Source organism: Phyllobates terribilis, unplaced genomic scaffold (genome assembly GCF_046119375.1).
Source record: "Phyllobates terribilis strain yellow unplaced genomic scaffold, ASM4611937v1 Scaffold_2__4_contigs__length_985480577, whole genome shotgun sequence".
Taxonomy (NCBI): domain Eukaryota; kingdom Metazoa; phylum Chordata; class Amphibia; order Anura; family Dendrobatidae; genus Phyllobates; species Phyllobates terribilis.
The window spans coordinates 107,098,823-107,119,567 of record NW_027362762.1 but is presented as its reverse complement, the minus strand read 5'-3'; the positions used below and the strand labels follow the sequence as shown (position 1 = coordinate 107,119,567).

Genomic DNA, 20,745 nt, shown 5'->3' with positions numbered 1-20,745 from the left:
CGTCACACTAAGCGATGCTACAGCGATCCCGACAACAATACGACCTGTCAGGGATTGTTGCTGCGTCGCTATGTGGTCGCTGGTGAGATGTCAAACAGTCAGATCTTCCCAACGACGCAGCAGCGATGCGGCGACCCGTAACGATCTGTATAACGATGCACGCCTATGTGCTTCTGTGTCTGAGTCGTTAACAAGGTCGTTGGTAAGGTGTCAAACACACCGATGCATGCTACCCAGCGGGTCTTCAACGATCAAAGAAATGTCCAGGCCATTCCGACACTACCAGCGATCTCACAGCAGGGGCCTGGTCGCTGCTAAGTGTCAAACATAGCGAGATCGCTACTGAGGTCGCTGTTGCATCACAAAACTTGTGACTCAGCAGCGATCTCGCTAGCGATTTCGCTTAGTGTGATGGGGGCTTTACTTATAAGTTGACTGAGCTGGTGGGTGAAGACTAGCTGCTATGAGCAGCCCACACAACACACAGCCGCACAGAACCAGGAGACTCCGGTTCACATCTTCCGGTGTTCAGCTGTATTCATGTATTTCAGATGCAAATAATGTTAAGACACTTCGGCGCTGGGACAGGGCAGAGGCACGCTCATCAGCCCCCACCCCGACGTGTAACGCGATGAGGTCATCACGTGAGGGGCGGTGTGGCGGGGGATAATTTGTGCAGGAAACACATTGAGAGGCAATTATTCGTTCAGGGGTGCAGCATGGGAGATATTTTTGGGGCAGCAGAATGATACTTTTATTTTGAAGGGCACCATGTTGGGAAGTGCTGTTAAAGACAGAGAAGTCTGAAGAGACTAGCTCTCATCATGGCGTCTGTACTACGTGGAGACAAAAGGGATGGGAATGATCTCAGAAGATGTCACCTATAAAAAAAAAAAAGATACCTGGATGAAAATGTTTTTTGTGATACTGACTAATTCTCATGTGCTGTGGTTGCTGTATGGGTCCACAGTCTGACGATAGCTGGTAACAACAACTCCCAGTATCTTCTTACCATTGTTAAGGACCAAATATAAAAGGAAATAATGGCTAAAATGACAACCTGAAATAAAACCTTGCAAAGACACACAGTCCTCAGAGTTTTACAAAAGAATCTGAACCTTTTATTCAAGTAGCTGGAATAATTTATTACAACAAGCCCAACTTGTGCTCCATCATCATGTGCGGCTCTCCCATCATCTCGCACTGAGAAGGGTCTGCAAAACAAAAATGGCGGCTGGTCAGCTAAAAGACTATATTCTCCTCTACATAAAGAAATAACTCCAGAATACACAGATTATTAAAGGAAAGGTCACAGCGTTAACTACTTATTGCACATATTGGGAAGTTACTGTTTCGTTAGCAATGAGAAATTCTATGATCCTGCTTATCAGTCCTGAATTTCTGCTGAGATGTGGGTTTTTAAAGTGCTATTCCCATGTACTTATATAGATACAATTGCAAAGTACTTGTAAAAACAATCAACTTTGCAATTTACTTAAATATTAAAAATTGTTGTCTAAGTTACCGGCCACCGCTGTGATCTAGTAGCAGTGGCCAAACATGTCCAGTGCCTAAAAGCCCTTTCCAATAGACCTGTGAAGTGCTGCTCTTATGTTGGGCAGATCCCAACTGTGACCTCCACCTACACTGTAAAGAGCGCACAGATCAAGCCAGCAGCGCCACAAGGCTGCCGCTCCGAACTGTCAATCAAGCAGAAGCGAAACGCTTTGCCCCAGAATGCAGAAATCAGGAGCGCTGACAAATTTTACTTTTGGTTACCGGTCATATGCAATCTGCGACATTACAAGAAAACAGCGCCATTTTCTCATCAAAATGAGGGATACCTCAGCAGACCCAGATGCATCACTGCTAATTAAGGTCTGTTGTGCATTGGGGGCACCAGTCTTGACACACATTCAGTTGTGCATTATGTTTTGTTTTGTTTTTTTGTTAAAAACCACAATGTAAATGTGAAAAGAGCCGACAGTACGGACAGATGCAGAAAGAGTGAGAATGTTACCATTAAGGATATCTTCAAAGCCAATACACTCGTCGTTCCCTCTCAAGGTGTCCAGAGCAATGTTAGAGCTCTGCAGGAACGGAAGACGCTGAATCTGTCACAAAGGACAACAATCACAATTAGTACAATCATCAGAGAATTACTAACTTTCAACAAGGTAGGTTTCCACCTTTAATTCCCCCTTCTCCTACCCCTACCACACTTCAAAGGCTTGCGCTGGGTAAAAACAAGAATCTGCCTTACTTATCCCCCTGCGGGTGCAGAGCTGCCCCTCCGCTGCCACCTTTGTTGATATCGCAACAGCGCCAATGTCATGAATACAGCACATGACCGCTGCAGCCAATCACTGGGCTCAGTGGTTTTGTGCCATCTACATCAGAGAACTGTTACATTTCTAGAGTGAGCAGTTTAACTCCTTCCTGTTGAAACCAATTTATGTTTTTGCACTTTAGTTTTGACATATAATATACTGAAAATGATTAAAAAAATAAATAAATTCTGCCTTTTATTATTTTTACAGCATTCACTGTGCAGTAAAAACTGTACGGTTACATAATTATGCAGGTCAGTATGACTGATGCAATACATGTAGATTTATATTTTAGTGGTTAAAAAAAAACAATTCACTTTGTAAAAGAAAAAAAAAAAAAGTCTCCATTTCTAAGAGCTTTAACTTGTATTACTTCGGCTGATGGAGCTGTGCGAGGACTGTTTTTTTTGCTCGGTGAGCTGTAGCTTTTAGTCTACGTTCCCATGAGGAGTATTTGAGTTTTTGATGTTGCAGATTTTCTGCACCTATTAAATAAATTTGGTTACTTGTGTTTTTTCATTGCGTTTTGGAGTAAGCATTTTTACATGTGTTTTTATCGCTTGTTGCCATGTATTAAAACAAAGCTGTTTTGGTTTTTATACTTCCTAGTATTTGGCTCAGACAAAACTTTATTGATTACAATCATGTGCGGCTTATGTGCGATTTTGATGCGTTTCCGCTGAATTTTTTTACCTGCGGATATTCCTCATCTAATGCAAGTCTATGGGAAAAAAGCTGAACACAAAAACTCAGCGTACCCGCAGGAGAAATGGACTTGGTGCGGATTTTAAACTTGCACCGCAGGTCAGTTTACACAGTTAAAAAAAAAAAAAAGAAAAAAGTCTCAGTGGGCAGAAGATTTCTATAAATCCCATCCACTAAAAATATAAGACGCTGTGTTTGAGGCAGCAAAATTACATAGCGCCAAGACCTCATCATGGGCATCTTATTGGTGCCATTTTGATCGCCTTTCATTCAATTTTCTGTGATGCCAGATAAAAATCAAAAGCTTACTTTTTCGGTTACTCATTTTAACTTTATGGCATTTACTGGGTAGGTTAACTTTATACTCTAATAAATTGGACTTTTGCAGACATCAATTTATTTTCCTATTTCTTTACTTTTAAATTAGAAAAAGGGGTGATTTTTTTTCTCTCTTCTAAGTCCCACTAGAACCTGCGATCGCTTATATCATATTAAACAATATATAATAATAAAAATAATAATCGCAGCATGCGCTAGCTTCTTCTGTAAATCGGATGAGACTTGCCAATTCAAGTTACAGGTCTCGGAAAATTGTGACACAAACATGTCCGTTATCTCCGTAATAGTACTGACAGAATCACGTTGTTCGGTCCTTGTTACCATACAATGAACATAGTAAATAAGAAAAACCCAAAACAATTTTGGAATTGAACTCTCTTTTTTTCTTCTTTTTTATTTCGCCGAGCTTGGAATTTTTATTTTTTTTCACGCTTTCCAGTACATCACATGATAAAAGGAATGGTCAATCAAAAGTATAACTCGTCCTGCAAAAAAACCCTAAAAACTAACCCTCAAATGGCTATGTAGGTGGAAAAATAAAAAAGTTGTTTTCTTGGAAGAAGAGGAAAAAAAGGAAGACACAAAAAAGCCATGCCGGGGAGAGGGTAAATAGGCAACTGTAAAACGGTCTTGTAAATTATTAATAGCTGCAGCAATAAAAAAAAAAAAAAAATAATAGTCTGCGTTTTCTGTATGAAACTCTTGATGATCTTATTAGTTTGTGGATTTTGTACGGCCAGGTTCACACAAAGATGGTGGTGACAACGGCCTTCAGAAAGCCCCAGGCTATAACCCATTGACACTGCACGGTCTCATTGGGGGCCCACCAACAGGAGCCCAAACAGGTGCGCACACGCAGGGCAACCAATGAAATGCTGACCTAAGATATCGACAGTGGCATCTAGAGGGTTAAACAGCAGCAATTGGAGCCAGCTCTGATCACTGCTGTTAGAGGATTGTGCCTGCAGTGTAAAGCAGCAGACAACCACTGTGTGAGAAGCGGGCTCAGCTCCTGAGCCTCCACCCTACACCCTCTCCCAAGCATTTCTAGAATTTTCTACATGGACCTGCTTGAATTCCCGGCATCTTCATGACCATTTTTCCATATGAGCACACACACCTTTATTACTAGATATATTCATGTACCTGCTTTGCTGCTTTAAACTCCATTTGTAGCTTCAGTGGAGCGTGCAGGCCCTGGATGTTTCTTAGAGAAGAGAAACTGCCGTTCTCTTGGTTTATCTGAAACTAAACAAAATAGAGTATATTAGTAATATCTACACAACACACTACAAAGGCATAGGATACAATGGTAGTTCTTTATTAGAGCAGACATATTCCGCAGCGTTGTACAGATACAGCCTTTCACATCCATCTGCGGCTCACGATGTGATTTTGCCATCTCGGACACACACCGTGCACACTAGAACAGGGGGTCAGCAATGTGCAGCTTTCCTATCTCGGACACACACCATGCACACTAGGACGGGGGGTCAGCAATGTGCAGCGCTCCAGCTGTAGTGAAACCACAACTTACAGCCGGATACAAGCAGGAGATGAGGACACAGCTCTCCTTAATCTACTGATAACTTTGTCGCTTTATTCCATGTAACAAACGACAAGGAAAAAAAAAAAAAAAAAACAATTTTCAAACCCACTCAATTCAAGCAAGTATCCTGCTCCCACTCCTGGGGAGGCTCCCAGCTGGTCGCTTATGTAGTTTAAAGGGAATCTGACAGAAGACTTTTTATACCTCATCTGAGAGCAGCATGATGTAGGGGCAGAGACCCTGATTGTACTGATGTGTAACTTACTGGGCTGCTTGCTGAAGAAGTTCATAAAGAAAAAAAAAAAAGTTCTCAGAATGCTGAGCTCTGTATACCCCTTCCCCACACCACTGATTGGCAGCTGTGTACACTCAGCATCTGCATCAGGGCTGTGGAGTCAGAGCCCATTTTGGTGGAGTCGGTATAAAATGGAGCAATGCAGTTTGTGGGGAATTTGGGAAAGTTATGAAATGTCCTATAAAGGTCTGCCCTATTCCTGATCTGAGGGTCTAGACTTTTAGCTGAGATGAATCTGTGCTACAGTAAATTTATCACTTAGACATGAGCCATGTATGAGGGAGTCGGAGTCGTGGAGTTGGAGTTATGGAAATTGAGGAGTCGGAGGTTTGGCTTAACGACTCCACAGCCCTGCTCTGCAAAGGCAGAAAGCTGCCAATCAGTCATGGGGAAGGAGTTTACTGCATGGCCCCATAGTGAATCCCCTGCTGATAGAACAGTAATTCTATAAAAACTACAGCAAGCAGCCCAATAAGAGATATGGCAGGAATCAGGGTCTCTGCTCCTACATCATGTTGTTATGTTTAGGTGGCAAAAATCTGCTGACAGATTGCCTTTAACCCTTTCCGATCCGTGATTATGATTTTCCTGTTATACTCCTATGTCTGACTTGGTTTTTTTGTAGCATGTGTTCTGACTTTAGCCAGCAGACAACGCAGGTTGTACTCTTTCCGTTTCTTAGCAGGCCAAACGGGATTGGAAAGGGTTAATAACTGGAGTGTTGCTGGTTTCTGACCTCTGAGACATAGGAAACACCTTTAACATATCAGTATAGATCTCATGCAATAAAACGGTAAACCTGGAGGAAACCCACAGACATGGGGAGAACATACAAGTCCTTGCAGATGTCGTCCTTGGTCAGATCCAGGATTCCTGCTATGTAAGTGTTTGGTTGCTCTAGAGGTGCGCCATCCTCCATGACGTACCCTACAGTACTCCTACGAGGGGCAGACTCGTAGCTATGGAGCGCAGGACGGGACATCTTCCCTTCTAGCTGATACTTACGTTTTTCTCTGACAGTTCCAGTGAATGACTGGGCAGGAGGTCGCTCTGCACACTGCTAAATCTGCAAGAGGAAGATGAAGACATGAACGCTAGTATCCTCCACTAATGAAGAGCTCGTCCATGATTCAGGACAATATAGCAGACTTTCCTTACATTTACATATTTTAGTTTCTTCTCAGCTCCTGACTGCTGACATCCACTAGAGTGTTGGGTTATATGGAAGCACAAGGGCTCATTATGGGGTCCGACTGAGATCTGTCAGTTTTTAAAGAGACCCTCATAATGATCAGTGGGGTCCCGCTGCTTTCATCTGCATAGTTACGCAACCGATTTAGTCTGTTTGAGCAGATGCAAAATGTCTCTTCAGAGAGGAAGAGGACTTGGACTCTAGCGCCACCTATAGGAAGTAGCATTCCTAAAAATCAGCATCGACCCTCTAACAAGCCTTGTCACATGACTTGGGTTAAAAGCCAAATCAGAATCTCAATTTGAGCAGAAAACATCCACAGCGCCCCACACGACGACGTTTCATCAATAATGATATAATGTCTCCCCCCGGAGCCATAAGGGATGCAGTCATGTTATGAGTCACTAATGACGAGTCTGTACTGAGGTCTGAGGATAACACTATTCTGGAGGTTACCAGCGCACAGAGGCGCACATGATGCATCCATACCACCCACTGACCTGGCATGTGCCTATGATTGCCCTTCCAAACATGATGGCAGAGTTTTTTCTTTTTTTTTCGTTTATTCTAAATAGGAATATAGTCCCAAAATGTCATAAATATCAAATGTGTGCTATCATAGGCACTATTCAAGCAGATATAATAGAATATACAACCAAAATGAAAACTGCTCGAAACAATACTATAAACAACCAAAATGATTGAATGTAATTGAATTTTATTAAGGACACCACAATGACAAGACTCCCCGAGGAAGCAACGTGTGAAACGCGCGTTGGGGTGCAAAGTGACAGCAGGCAGTGTTCACAGCATGAGTTTAGGTTGGTAAACCTGTCCCACCTTGTATGTGGAGTCTTATGGATTATAATGGATTTCCATTCATCTATTATGCCTATTTTTTACTTGTGATCTCTGACGCCACTTGAAACACATGGGTGAATATTACCCCTCAATGCACTGCACTTTATAACAGTGAACTATATTAACTCTGTGCACTGCACTTTACATATTTCATTATAGGTGTGCATTATTGATATGCCATATCTTCTATAACACTATTGTGCTGTGTGTACTGTCCTACCCCTCTTTTTAAAAATCATTGTTGTCTAGGTCATGTCTTTGTTTTCTTATATGTTTTTTAACTAGTCTTGTCATTGTGGTATCCTTGAATGTAATTGAATTTTATTAATCATTTTGATTGTTTATAGTATTGTTTCCAGCAGTTTTCTTTTTGGTTGTATGACGGTACAGTTTGCCTGGACTTAATTTTTCTTTTTTTTTGTCTGTACAGAATAACAAAGTTCCCTCCACCGCTCCATATAGTGGCATAAAGTAATAAAAGGAGAATATATACAGAGTGAAAGGTCAGCCGAGTCTGGCTATACCGTGACATCGCTCACAGCCTTTACTGAAGGCATATTCCCAATGTACACCAGAAGGAATGTACGCATGTCTCATCTTCTACAGTCAGGAGCTGGGTGAAAGTCACGCCTATCACCAGAGACCCTCTCTCCATAAATCCTCCATACTGCTTTATATTTTGTCAATGTCTTTTACTTTAAAGTTTGTGTGTGGAAAAAAAAAACAGACTGATTTCCATCAGTGTTCGCAAACAGATTGTCATCAGTGTTTTGTCTGTGCGTCAGTTTTTATCATCAGTGTTTTTCATATGCAGAACACAAATTGATGGAGGTTTGTGAAGCGTCAGTCAGTGAAGGACAGACACTACGAGGATGACACTATAGCGCTGGCCGGGTTTTTCTCAGGCCCATAGACTTGCATAGGTGAGTGTAATCCATGTCACTTTTTTTTTTAGGACACTTGGGGGCCAAATTGTTAAGACTGGTGTTGCACATGCAAGTCTTAATGAAGGGGGTCACTGAAGTATGATGTGCCGGACTCACTGAGAGGAACACTCCACTTAAAGGGGTATTCCCATCACCAAGATCCTAACGCAAAATGTAATAATAAATAATATTATTATCAAATACCTCCATTTAGAAACGTAGTAATAGTTCTTCTGATTCACTATGTCTCTTTCCTCTTTTGCAGGCATTGCAGGACCTTAGGAATCCATGGTTAAGACTCACTAGCAACTAACTGTCACTATAACAGTGGTCATAACCATGGATACCTAAGGTCCTGCAATGCCTGCACAAGAGGAAAGAGACATAGTGAATCAGCAGAACTATACTACATTTCTAATTGGAGGTATCTGCTAATATTATTACTACTACACCTACTACATATTGGGATAGGATCTTGGAGATGGGAACACCCTTTAATGAATTTGGCACATCTTCTCAGTGGCATACGCCTCAACAGAAATGCTACAGCAGTCAGGCCCTGGAGTAGCATTTCTAAAGAATTTGATGAGCCTTGTCCTGGCTCCTTCCCATCTCCGCCAATTTTGGTGAAGCTGCTTCAAACTGGCGTGAAAACAAGTCGCACATTTTTTACGCAACTCTACATGGCACAAAAAAAAATGTGCTATTTTTCAAACCTTTTATGTCAGTTTTCAGACCTAAAAGCTTTGATGAAGAGGCCTTTTAGTGCGCCATATGGTCACTTGAACAGACCCATAGAACTTGTGACTATCATAGTTTATCTGTCCTAATGAAGCCTAATACCCCACACCTGTGTGTAGATTACCCCCGTGTATTGTGGAGTGTGACGCACGTACCCGGCTCGGAGGGTATCCTGGACTCCATAGCCGCCATACTCTGTGGAAAGCTCGGCGATCGGGATGCTGTCCTTCAGCTGTGAAGAAAGGGCCTTGGTATTCTGAAAGACAAAGACGACCAATATAAATCTGTCATACACTGGGTGTCCAGCAGGAGGCCTCATTCATACAGAGATCAGACCCAGCGAGGGTCGGCTTTGGTACAAGGGATATTCCTACCTTATAAAGTGAGGACAGATCACTAGAATGTCGCTGATATCATGGATACGCCACTGACCCTTACAGTGAAGGTCAGCCATGCTGATTTAGCAGTGCAGCCCCATTTTAAGCCTTCCCTGTGGTGCACCACAGACAATTCATTTTCATGAACACTGAGGGTCCCAGAAGCCACTACAGAGATAATATAGCCGGCTCAAGTAGACTTTTGTATCATTACAGCAGTGACAGCACACAGTCACTCCTCCACCAGGACGAGCGGAGCAGGCGCCCCATTCTCAGGAATATGGGGATCTCCGACGCCTGATCGTGCTAAACAAACATTATCCCAGGATATCAAACTAAAAGAAAAAAGGTCACGAGGGAAAAGGAGAAAAGCTATAAAAGCAGCGATAAAGCAGAGAACAAAAGAAGGGAACACCAAGACGAGAGAGTCTCAGGGAAGGGGGGGGGCAGTTTCCAGGGGGAATGGCAACGCCATGGCGAGAGCCCCTCGGGGACGGGGGGGCCCCCAACGCCATGGCGAGAGCCCCTCGGGGACCGGGGGGGGGCCCAACGCCATGGCGAGAGCCCCTCGGGGACCGGGGGGGGGCCCAACGCCATGGCGAGAGCCCCTCGGGGACCGGGGGGGGCCCAACGCCATGGCGAGAGCCCCTCGGGGACCGGGGGGGGCCCAACGCCATGGCGAGAGCCCCTCGAGGACCGGGGGGGGCCCAACGCCATGGCGAGAGCCCCTCGGGGACCGGGGGGGGCCCAACGCCATGGCGAGAGCCCCTCAGGGACCGGGGGGGGCCCAACGCCATGGCGAGAGCCCCTCGGGGACCGGGGGGGGGCCAACGCCATGGCGAGAGCCCCTCGGGGACCGGGGGGGGGCCAACGCCATGGCGAGAGCCCCTCGGGGACCGGGGGGGGGCCCAACGCCATGGCGAGAGCCCCTCGGGGACCGGGGGGGGGCCAACGCCATGGCGAGAGCCCCTCGGGGACCGGGGGGGGGCCCAACGCCATGGCGAGAGCCCCTCGGGGACCGGGGGGGGGCCAACGCCATGGCGAGAGCCCCTCGGGGACCGGGGGGGGGCCAACGCCATGGCGAGAGCCCCTCGGGGACCGGGGGGGGCCAACGCCATGGCGAGAGCCCCTCGGGGACCGGGGGGGACCAACGCCATGGCGAGAGCCCCTCGGGGACCGGGGGGGGGCCAACGCCATGGCGAGAGCCCCTCGGGGACCGGGGGGGGGCCAACGCCATGGCGAGAGCCCCTCGGGGACCGGGGGGGGCCAACGCCATGGCGAGAGCCCCTCGGGGACCGGGGGGGACCAACGCCATGGCGAGAGCCCCTCGGGGACCGGGGGGGGCCAACGCCATGGCGAGAGCCCCTCGGGGACAGGGGGGGGGCCAACGCCATGGCGAGAGCCCCTCGGGGACCGGGGGGGGGGAGGCCAACGCCATGGCGAGAGCCCCTCGGGGACCGGGGGGGGCCAACGCCATGGCGAGAGCCCCTCGGGGACCGGGGGGGCAACGCCATGGCGAGAGCCTCGGGGACCGGGGGGGCAACGCCATGGCGAGAGCCTCGGGGACCGGGGGGCCTTTCCAGGGGGAAAGTCATGGTGAGCGATTTACAGGGGGAACGCCAGATTGCGCTATACATTATGGGGAGCACATACTTTACATTTGGTAAAATGTATACAGCTCCATCAGTAACACTGACACCCCCAGGGTCGTCCCCCAGTGATTAGCCCCTTCCTTTAAACACACACAGCCCGCCAACCACACACAAAACACAGCATTACGGGTCGCAACAAGGGACAAAACGCCCCCACAGCTGCAGGCGAGAGGCCGGTGACACAGCAGGACAGGGCCGGCCCAAGAGAAAGTGAAAGCATCCCAGGAGCAGGACCTCCTCACGCCGCCGTGTCTCCCACACCGCGGTACACAGAGGTCCAGTACCGGACACCGCGCCGCTCTCACCATAATGACGGGATTCTCCGGTTACAGGTCGCTCACTCCCATTCAGTGCCCAGAACGCAGAATCACTCTTAGGCTCTACAGCGCATGTGCGAAACAGAAAACGTGCGTAATGACGTTAGCCAAATTCTACGTCAGCACGTAATGGGCGGTGCTACAGCTGTAGAAAGCGTCCTGTTCGGCTTAGTCATTTGTTGTCGTTGCTGTTGGTTGATTCGTTGTGGATGATAGCGAACATGTGTCGTCATAGTAACGGGGACTAAAGGGGTTAATGTTTCATTTTTATATATCTGTTTTTAAATAGCGAAAAAATATAAATAAAAACATCGCTGTAAGGCTGAGTGCACACGTGCAGTATCTGCAGCACCTGCAACTACTGATGTGTTGGCAGATAAAATAGATGCATTTCCTATGCGTTTTTGACACGGTTTTCTCATTCATTAGTTTGGGTGAAATCTGCAAGGAAAAAATCTGCAATGTGTGCATGAGACTTGAGGATTCCCATTCACTTTGCTGGGACTGGGAAATCCTTCAGGCTTTTTTGTGACAAATCTGCGCAGAAAAAAAGGTGAGAAAATCGTAACATGCACTGACCGTTTTTTAAGTCACTTTTCTTTTTAGTCTTGTGGTATTTGGTGACGTTTATTGCGTCAGGCGCCTGCCATTGATGAATTCGGTGCAAAGTAACAATCTAACACAGGCTTCTTCCCTGTCATTAACCATTTTTGCGATTTTAGGAAAAGTCGCATCTTTTCAAAACGTTGGGAAAAAAATAGATTTTTATGAAAAAATACCCTGGAGTAGATTTGCGCCAAATTTTGCGACTTTTTAGAACATCCCAATTGATGAATCTGTTGGAAACATCTGGAATCAGTAAACTCCGAGGACAATGTAGAAAGAAAAACTAACAGGATAGAGCATATAAAAGAGACGTAAATAAGGCGCCAATAGGATAATGAATTGGGTGCACAGAAAAAGGCACAAAACACTCAGAACTAGACAAAAAACAGGCGATGATGTCCCGGGGCCTGGACTTACTACTGAGCTCCTACTCCGCTGTGTGCGCGCTCCGTATAGTAGCTGCACACTTCACAGTGGTGTTTTGACCAATGAGTGGGGTCTCAGGGCCTGGACCCCCAGCGCTCTGCAGCACCATGTAGATATATACATAAAACATTTCTTAAAGTGACAGCTCCAGTTCTCTGCTGTGAAACACAATGCTAATTAACCCCTCGCTGGCTGAGAGCCTGTGATGGGAGGACTTGCGATTGCTGAATAGCATTCTGCCCGTACACTCCCACCATATAATAGGGAGCTAAACAATGACGAGATCTAAACAATGATGAGATCTCAGTGTAAAACCTGTGTCCCATCCTATCTACTGCTCTCCTTTTTCAGCCACAGATATAAGCAATTTCTCCTCCCAGCACACGACTAAGGGCTTTTTCACACGTGGGTGGTGACAGTTTCCACACGTACTGGAGACACTGACACACGCAGACCCATTAAAATCTATTGGTCTGCGCACATGTCAATGTGTTTCCACAGACTGTGCGTCCTTGTGATCCACATGCTGACATGTCCGTTTTTTACATGCTGCACGGTCCGCAAAGTGTCCCACGCTGAACACACGGATGACATCCGTGTGTCATCAGTGTGACACATATCGGCGTCTGAGAATCCGTGTACAGTTAGCTCTGTTCTCAAGCCGCCGGGTGCTGAACACTGCTGTCATCATTGTCCCTTGCTCATGCTGTGATCAGCGCGAGCAAGGGACAATGTTGGGAGTAGTATTCTGCTCCCGCAGCGTCTATGTGTAAAAATAAGAATGAAATAAAATCCTTATACTCACCTGTCCGGAAATGTAATCCTCTGACGCTGAGGAGCTGGGGAGAATGAGCTGCTGCAGCGAGCGGGCCCCGAAGCCATGCTGAGCTCGGGAGCGGTGTCCTGTTACTCAGTGCACGGTCCCGCTCACTGGAGCGTGTGCAGACACGGACACATATTTCCAGTACCAGAAAAATCAGGACGTGTGAAACCTGCCTAAGATGCAGTACATTTTGCTGTGGCCCCTTGCACACAACCCCCACTAACAACCTGCTCTCTATACTTTTATAGCTGTTTGTCCACTCTCTTCTTTGGGAAAGCATCTGAGCGACATTGCTAAAGCAGGGGGGTCTTTGGACATAGGTGCTTTTGTGATTGCCTAATATGCAACCCCCTACCCTGCAGCAGTCTTTCTCCCTGTCAAGTCACTGTGCACTGAAATATCCTGACTAGTGGAGCGGCAGAGCATGGAAACTTATACTGATGGATGCTCCACTTATCAACTCTCATGCTGCAAAGAAGGGAGAGGAGCAATGCCCGGCTCCCTAGTTCACTCTGCCTTGTACCTAGCTGCCCCAGCTCTCCATCTCATCTAAATTCTTCACCCTCCTGAAAGATACTGGTTTTGCTGTAAAGTCCAGCTGGGGACAGTGGGACTAAAAAAAAAAATTCCCTGGCTGTTGCCGCCCCACACTGCTTGCCACCCTAGGCACTTGACCTCTAGTGCCTATTAGTAAATACAACACCCTGATCGTGGGGGTGCAAGGTGTCAGACTTTCACCAGTTATATATTAAGAGCCAAGTCGATAAGTCTGCAGTCACTCTGTGTGACTGCAGACTTATGAATCCCCCAGCGCAGGCACTGTGCACTGTGGAGATTCGCCGGTTTTAGACCCGGGACCAGAGGGTATGTATGTGTTATACAACACCGGCCAGTGGGCGCGGCCTCGCTCCATACGCTTGTATGGAGTGAGGCCGCGCCCAATGAACTGCAGCGTCACTAGACGGGGCGTGGCCTCGCTCAATACACGTGTATGGAGAGAGGCTGCGCCCACTGACCGGGCTTTGGCCAGGAGTATGTATAACTCATACATACCCTCCGGTCCCGGCTCAGAAATCGTTAAATCCTCGCAGCGCACAGTGTGTGCAATGGGGGGGAATCATAAGTCTGCAGACACACAGAGTGACTGCAGACTTATCGATTTGAACTGGACAACCCCTTTATTGACCTGTCCTATGGATATGTCATCAATATCGTGTCCAGACAGCACCTTTATGGGCTCATTTACATTTTGATTGTTGTGGTCCATTTTCCATCAATTTACTTTTTCAAAATAACCTGATTTCCTCTTATAGGCTGCAGACTATTTAATGCCTTTGTGTCAAACCTATTAACTGTTGTATTGCCAGATCATATTTTCCTGTAGTTATCATCTCATTTAAGACAATTCCTTGAAAAATAACAGCATTTCCACTAATATTTTTTGCGTTTTTTCTTTTACTATGTTCACTTTGCTGTAAAAATGACATGTTAACGTTGTTCCGTGCATCAGCAAAGTTCTGGTAATACCACATTTACACACCCATTAACATACACTTTACTACTTAAAATAAAAAAATATTGGTTTGTGTCACCATATTCTGTTAAGTGTACATGCTGTGTATGGATCAGGCTCAGCTCCTGAGCCTGCTTTATACATATAGTGTACACATCTACTGTACATGTCACCAAATGGTTTAATCAGCACAGAATTCTATTCTCCGGCCCTCACATGGACTGATGTAGCAGATGAGTATTAGAAACATCTTGAACTGTGTGCTGCACCAGGTTACAGAGGGGAGATTGCCTTGTCCTGGTGTAGGAGACCGTTCACCCTTAAAGGAGAGAAAGAAGTCTGTAAGAGTGTGTCCAGGACAAACATATTCTTCTTCCCTCCCTAATAAAATGGGTGCGCTTTTTGTGTAATATGAATAATAGTGTTGAGCGAGTATGTTCTATTTGTATTAACCGTTCTGCCGAGTATGCTCGGGCCGAGCTCCGAGTATTTATAGCTGCTCGGTGATAAGGTTAAATCGCTCCCGTGTGCATGATTTGCAACTGTTTGACAGCTTTATTACATGTGAGGAATGTCTATTTCTTACACATTCCTCCCATGTAATAAAGCTTTCAAACAGTTGCAAATCATGCACACGGGAGCGATTTAACCTTATCACCGAGCAGCTATAAATACTCAGAGCTCGGCCCGAGCGTACTCGGACAGAACATACTCGCTCAACCCTAATGAATAATGCTATAGAATGTTTTAAATACTATTGTTGTGGTTGACTCAAATGTACTTTAATAAAGATGTAATGTATTAGGTATAGGGAAATTATAAGGATAGGAAATTAGGACATAGGTATAGAAATAGGATAAAATGGTAGTTATAGACAGGAATGGGAAGTGCAGTAGTGATGTGCGGGTCACAAACGAATCGAGACAAAGGGCCGGCTTCCTGCTGTGACCGACGGGAGCTGGCATCCCATTGAGAGATACTAACTTCTCTGAATGGCTCTCTCTGGGCGTAAAATCACGGTGTTCAGTGGTCGTAACTCCGCCCATCCAAGCCTAGCTCCGCCTACCCAAGACTAGCTCCACCCACTCATCTATTTAATTGCCTAATTACAAGTGGGTGGAGTTTCAGTCATGGGTGGGCGGAGTTTCGACCACATCAACGTTATCTTAAATATGTGTTCACCTGAGGTTACCACATATTTAATAGGGATCCATTTAGGATGCAAAAGAGCTGGGTTTTTTTGGTGAGCGGAGCCAGAAGAGCCAAATCACCAAAAAGAGCTGGACTGACCATCGCTAAAGTGCAGTGGAGGGCACAATAGAATCAGGAGATAGGTAAATATAGCATAGGAACAGTTAATGTATTTAGAAACAGCCCCAGTATGGAAGGGGCAAGGTTAGTTAAAAGAGGAAGGATTTCCTGATTTTAGATAGATAGAGATGGGAAGATGAGATAGAAAGAGTGATTAGTAAAGTCCAAGGCCAGAGGACTTCGAAGCACAAGAAAGTACGATCTTTTGAGGCAGCATGCGGATGGCCGCCACTAACTTTAGCGGTCCTTTCCGGTATGTTTGGGACCTACGGCACAAATTAGGTACAGAGGAGCGTGCCTTATTCACCTTCCAGGAGGGGGAGCTGGATGGGAAACAGTGTCAGAAACACGGGTCGGGACCCATGAAATGTGCGAAGCCGGATAGAGTATTCCAGGGGTTCCAGACCAGGAAGGGATAACTCAGGCGGAAAAAGACGTGACTGTAACATCGTACTGTGCTGTGAAAGAGATGGAGTTTGGACTTTTCAGTAAAGTGCATTTGTTTTAAAAGGATCATGTCACAGGTGTGTCAGAAGTGAAAGAGAGTCACCCTGCAGTTGGTTGCAGGAGATCTTTGTTTGGCATTACAGACAACTTCTTAGAAGCTGTATCTCTAGGACACAGTGGCTACCTTCCTCTGGCTAATTAACGCTCTGGCCTGGGTGTATAAATACCTGCTGTGTGCCAGAGGGAGGTGCCGGTGATATTCATTACCCCTTGTGAAGGCTTGAGCAAGAGCAGTACTTCTTCCTCTCTAATGCTGAAGGACGTTTGTGCATTTGACTGGAGTCGACTAAACAAGGTCCCACCTTGCTGTCTTTAGTGTTGAGTGGGGATCGACTAGTGCTCATCTCCTCCCTTCCCTAGCCTGAAACTAACGCCAGGGAAAGACAGGGCGAGGTGCGTGTGCGGCGATTGGTGAAGCACCAATATAGGGACATTAGTGGAGACAGGGTGACACTAGATTTACCTAGGAGATCTCCATTCCCCCCTTTCCCTAGAGTCTGGGCTCCCTTTCCCTCTTCCCTTTGTGTTGCACTAAGTCTTTCCTACACCTTGCGTGACAGATCAAGTGTCTCCTGTTCAATGCGTGGCTGATCCTGGATTTGGAATGGAGGAGTCTGCGAAGGCTTCAAGCCAAACCGTGAGTGTTATCATGTACACACACTCTTCAGGGCAAACGGGACATTATCTATTTTTGGGGTGCCATGGTGTGGAAATACAGCAGCCCCTCGCCCATGACTACAACCCTGCGCACCTTACATCCCCTCAGAGGAGCCAGGAGCCCAGAAGAAGGGCAATTACATGCTACCTGAATTAGCTATGACAGCCCAAATCCAAGAGAGCAAACAGAGAGAGAGTGCAAGTGCATGGCTACCATAGCCAGGCAGGTGAGCTCAAGCAGTAATCAACAGAGGAATAAATAGTTGCACCTGTAGTAACCAGGTATAAGAGGCTGGTGATCCAGGAGTGTGATCCATTGTGCAGGTGGTCCTGTGTGGACGAGGACCTGGAGTGCATGTTCAACAGGGGATTGTCAGGTTGTGCAAACGGGCACCATGAGGATGGAGGCCTGGAGTGCAGAGAGCAACTGAGGTAGAGAGTAGCCGCAAATACTCGTTTAAGGCTGTGTGCCCACGTAGCGTTTTTCAAGCGTATATGCTGCGGAATTTCCGCAGCGTAAACGCTTGTGAAACGCTATGTAATCCGCCCCCCTGGTCCCCAAGGGGATTCCGCAAGTTTAATGCCCATGCTGCGGATTTTTCCGCAGCGTTTATGATGCGTGGAAAAATCCGCAGCATGTCAATTAATTTTGCGTTTCCGCAAGCGGAATTGCCTTTGCAATGCAATAAAAAACGCAAGGCAATTCCGCATGTGGAAATTGCGCGATAAACGTGCGCAGAATTCCGCATGCGTTTATCCGGGAGAGGACATGCAGAAATGAAGCAGACAATTTCTGCTTCATTTCCGCAGCGTGGACACATAGCCTGACAGTGAGCAAGAGACCAATGATAGCCTGTAACAGTGGGTCTAATATCCACTGACGACACGCTCTCAGGCATGCCAGGAAGAGTGGAGCGACCAGAGATTATATATATTTTTGGAAAAGTTCTTCTGATGAGCAACATTAAGGCTATGTTCCCATGATGAGCTTTCTGAGCGTTTTTAACGCTGCATATTTTTGCTGCATCAAAAATGCAGCGTCTTACAGTTCCAGCAAAGTGGATGGGATTTATAGATATCTCCTCTGTGTTTCTTTTTAATGCTGCGTCAACTGATCTGCGGAGCTTGTTTCAAATCTGCAGCATGTCAGTTTGTCTTGCAGTTATGCTGAGTTTTATGTGTGGATTTTCCCCATAGGTTTGCATTAGATGCGGAAAATCCGCAGGTAAAAAACCCACGAGTTTTTTGTGTGTTTCACCGGTGAAAATGCATGTAATCCGCACCTAAGTACAGTACAGACCAAAAGTTTGGACACACCTTCTCATTTAAAGATTTTTCTGTATTTTCATGACTATGAAAATTGTACATTCACACTGAAGGCATCAAAACTATGAATTAACACATGTGGAATTATATACTTAACAAAAAAGTGTGAAACAACTGAAAATATGTCTTATATTCTAGGTTCTTCAAAGTAGCCACCTTTTGCTTTGATGACTGCTTTGCACACTCTGGGCATTCTCTTGATGAGCTTCAAGAGGTAGTCACGGAAATGGTTTTCACTTCACAGGTGTGCCCTGTCAGGTTTAATAAGTGGGATTTCTTGCCTTATAAATGGGGTTGGGACCATCAGTTGTGTTGTGCAGAAGTCAGGTGGATACACAGCTGATAGTCCTACTGAATATACTGTTAGAATTTGTATTATGGCAAGAAAAAAGCAGCTAAGTAAAGAAAAACGAGTGCCCATCATTACTTTAAGAAATGAAGGTCAGTCAGTCCGAAAAATTGGGCAAACTTTGAATGTGTCCCCAAGTGTAGTTGCAAAAACAATCAAGCGCTACAAAGAAACTGGCTCACATGAGGACCGCCCCAGGAAAGGAAGACCAAGAGTCATCTCTGCTTCTGAGGATAAGTTTATTCGAGTCACCTGCCTCTGAAATCGCAGGTTAACAGCAGCTCAGATTAGAGACCAGGTCAATGCCACACAGAGTTCTAGCAGCAGACACATCTCTACAACAACTGTTAAGAGGAGACTTTGTGCAGCAGGCCTTCATGGTAAAATAGCTGCTAGGAAACCACTGCTAAGGACAGGCAACAAGCAGAAGAGACTTGTTTGGGCTAAAGAACACAAGGAATGGACATTAGACCAGTGGAAATCTGTGCTTTGGTCTGATGAGTCCAAATTTGAGATCTTTGGTTCCAACCACAGTCTCTGTGCGACGCAGAAAAGGTGAACGGATGGACTCTACATGCCTGGTTCCCACCGTGAAGCATGGAGGAGGAGGTGTGATGGTGTGGGGGTGCTTTGCTGGTGACACTGTTGGGGATTTATTCAAAATTGAAGGCATACTGAACCAGCATGGCTACCACAGCATCTTGCAGCGGAAATGTATTCCATCCGGTTTGCGTTTAGTTGGACCATCATTTATTTTTCAACAGAACAATGACCGCAAACACACCTCCAGGCTGTGTAAGGGCTATTTGACCAAGAAGGAGAGTGATGGGGTGCTACGCCAGATGACCTGGCCTCCACAGTCACCAGACCTGAACCCAATCGAGATGGTTTGGGGTGAGCTGGACTGCAGAGTGAAGGCAAAAGGGCCAACAAGTGCTAAGCATCTCTGGGAACTCCTTCAAGATTGTTGGAAGACCATTTCCGGTGACTACCTCTTGAAACTCATCAAGAGAATGCCAAGAATGTGCAAAGCAGTCATCAAAGCAAAAGGTGGCTACTTTGAAGAACCTAGAATATAAGACATATTTTCAGTTGTTTCACACTTTTTGTTAAGTATATAATTCCACATGTGTTAATTCATAGTTTTGATGCCTTCAGTGTGAATGTACAATTTTCATAGTCATGAAAATATAGAAAAATCTTTAAATGAGAAGGTGTGTCCAAACTTTTGGTCTGTACTGTATATCAATAAAGTTTTGTAAAAAAAAAACAAATACCAGGAAGAATAAAAAACAAAGCAGCTTTTTTTAAAGCATGACACACCAAAGAGAGACAAAAAGCGCAGCGTCAAAAACGCATGTTAAAGAAACACACACAAAAACGCAATGAAAAACTGTGTAACGCTGGTGGGTGTGGACCCACTGCACCACGGGCTGGGCTTACCCTAGAAAGCGTGACCAAGTGTCTCCCGGTATCCACTAGCGCTTCTGATGTTGAGAATAGGCTGGGCTGCCAGTAGACACCAGGTACCACTCCAGGGCAGTCCCCAGGATTGCAGCAGCTGAGGGTCAGAGACTCAGATACAGGATACGGGTGGGCGAGACAAAAGAGTAGTCAGATGGTCCGAGGTCAGGGCAGGCAGCGCAGGTTCAGAATTCGTAGCCGAGGTCTGGAGTGGAGAGATCAGGATAAACGAGCAGGCAAGCCGGGTTGATAACAGGTGGGACTAAACAGGAATAAGCCAATACTAGAAACTAGAGACTGAGCTACTAGGAACCTAAGTTCAGGCAAGGAATGGAGGGCGGAGTCGCCTGATATTTCACCTGTTGGCAGGTCGGGGAAGGAGATCTCTGCAGGAGAGAATGAATACAATTCCTGCAGAGTTTGGCTGCACTTCCCTTTGACTCACAAACAGCAGAGCTGGAAGAGAAGGACGAGGCAGC

At 46.1% G+C, this 20,745-nt stretch overlaps 1 protein-coding gene across 1 annotated transcript; it reads right to left on the bottom strand.

Annotated features, from left to right (window-relative positions):
• Positions 1–1,098: 1,098 nt before the first annotated feature.
• Positions 1,099–11,411, bottom strand: POMP (proteasome maturation protein). The gene is made up of 6 exons (XM_073662483.1): positions 11,273–11,411; positions 9,094–9,194; positions 6,224–6,284; positions 4,521–4,622; positions 2,021–2,114; positions 1,099–1,214 (listed from the first exon to the last, which is right to left on the bottom strand). The coding sequence occupies exons 1-6, from the start codon at positions 11,273–11,275 to the stop codon at positions 1,147–1,149; spliced, it is 429 nt and encodes a 142-aa protein (XP_073518584.1). The 5' UTR covers positions 11,276–11,411; the 3' UTR covers positions 1,099–1,146.
• Positions 11,412–20,745: the final 9,334 nt, after the last annotated feature.

Coding starts and splice junctions, on each gene's coding strand:
- POMP (XM_073662483.1), bottom strand. Junction 6,285..9,093: donor CAGGATACCCTCCGAGCCGG/GTACGTGCGTCA, acceptor TTCCTCTTGCAG/ATTTAGCAGTGTGCAGAGCG. Junction 1,215..2,020: donor CTTTGAAGATATCCTTAATG/GTAACATTCTCA, acceptor TTTGTTTTGCAG/ACCCTTCTCAGTGCGAGATG.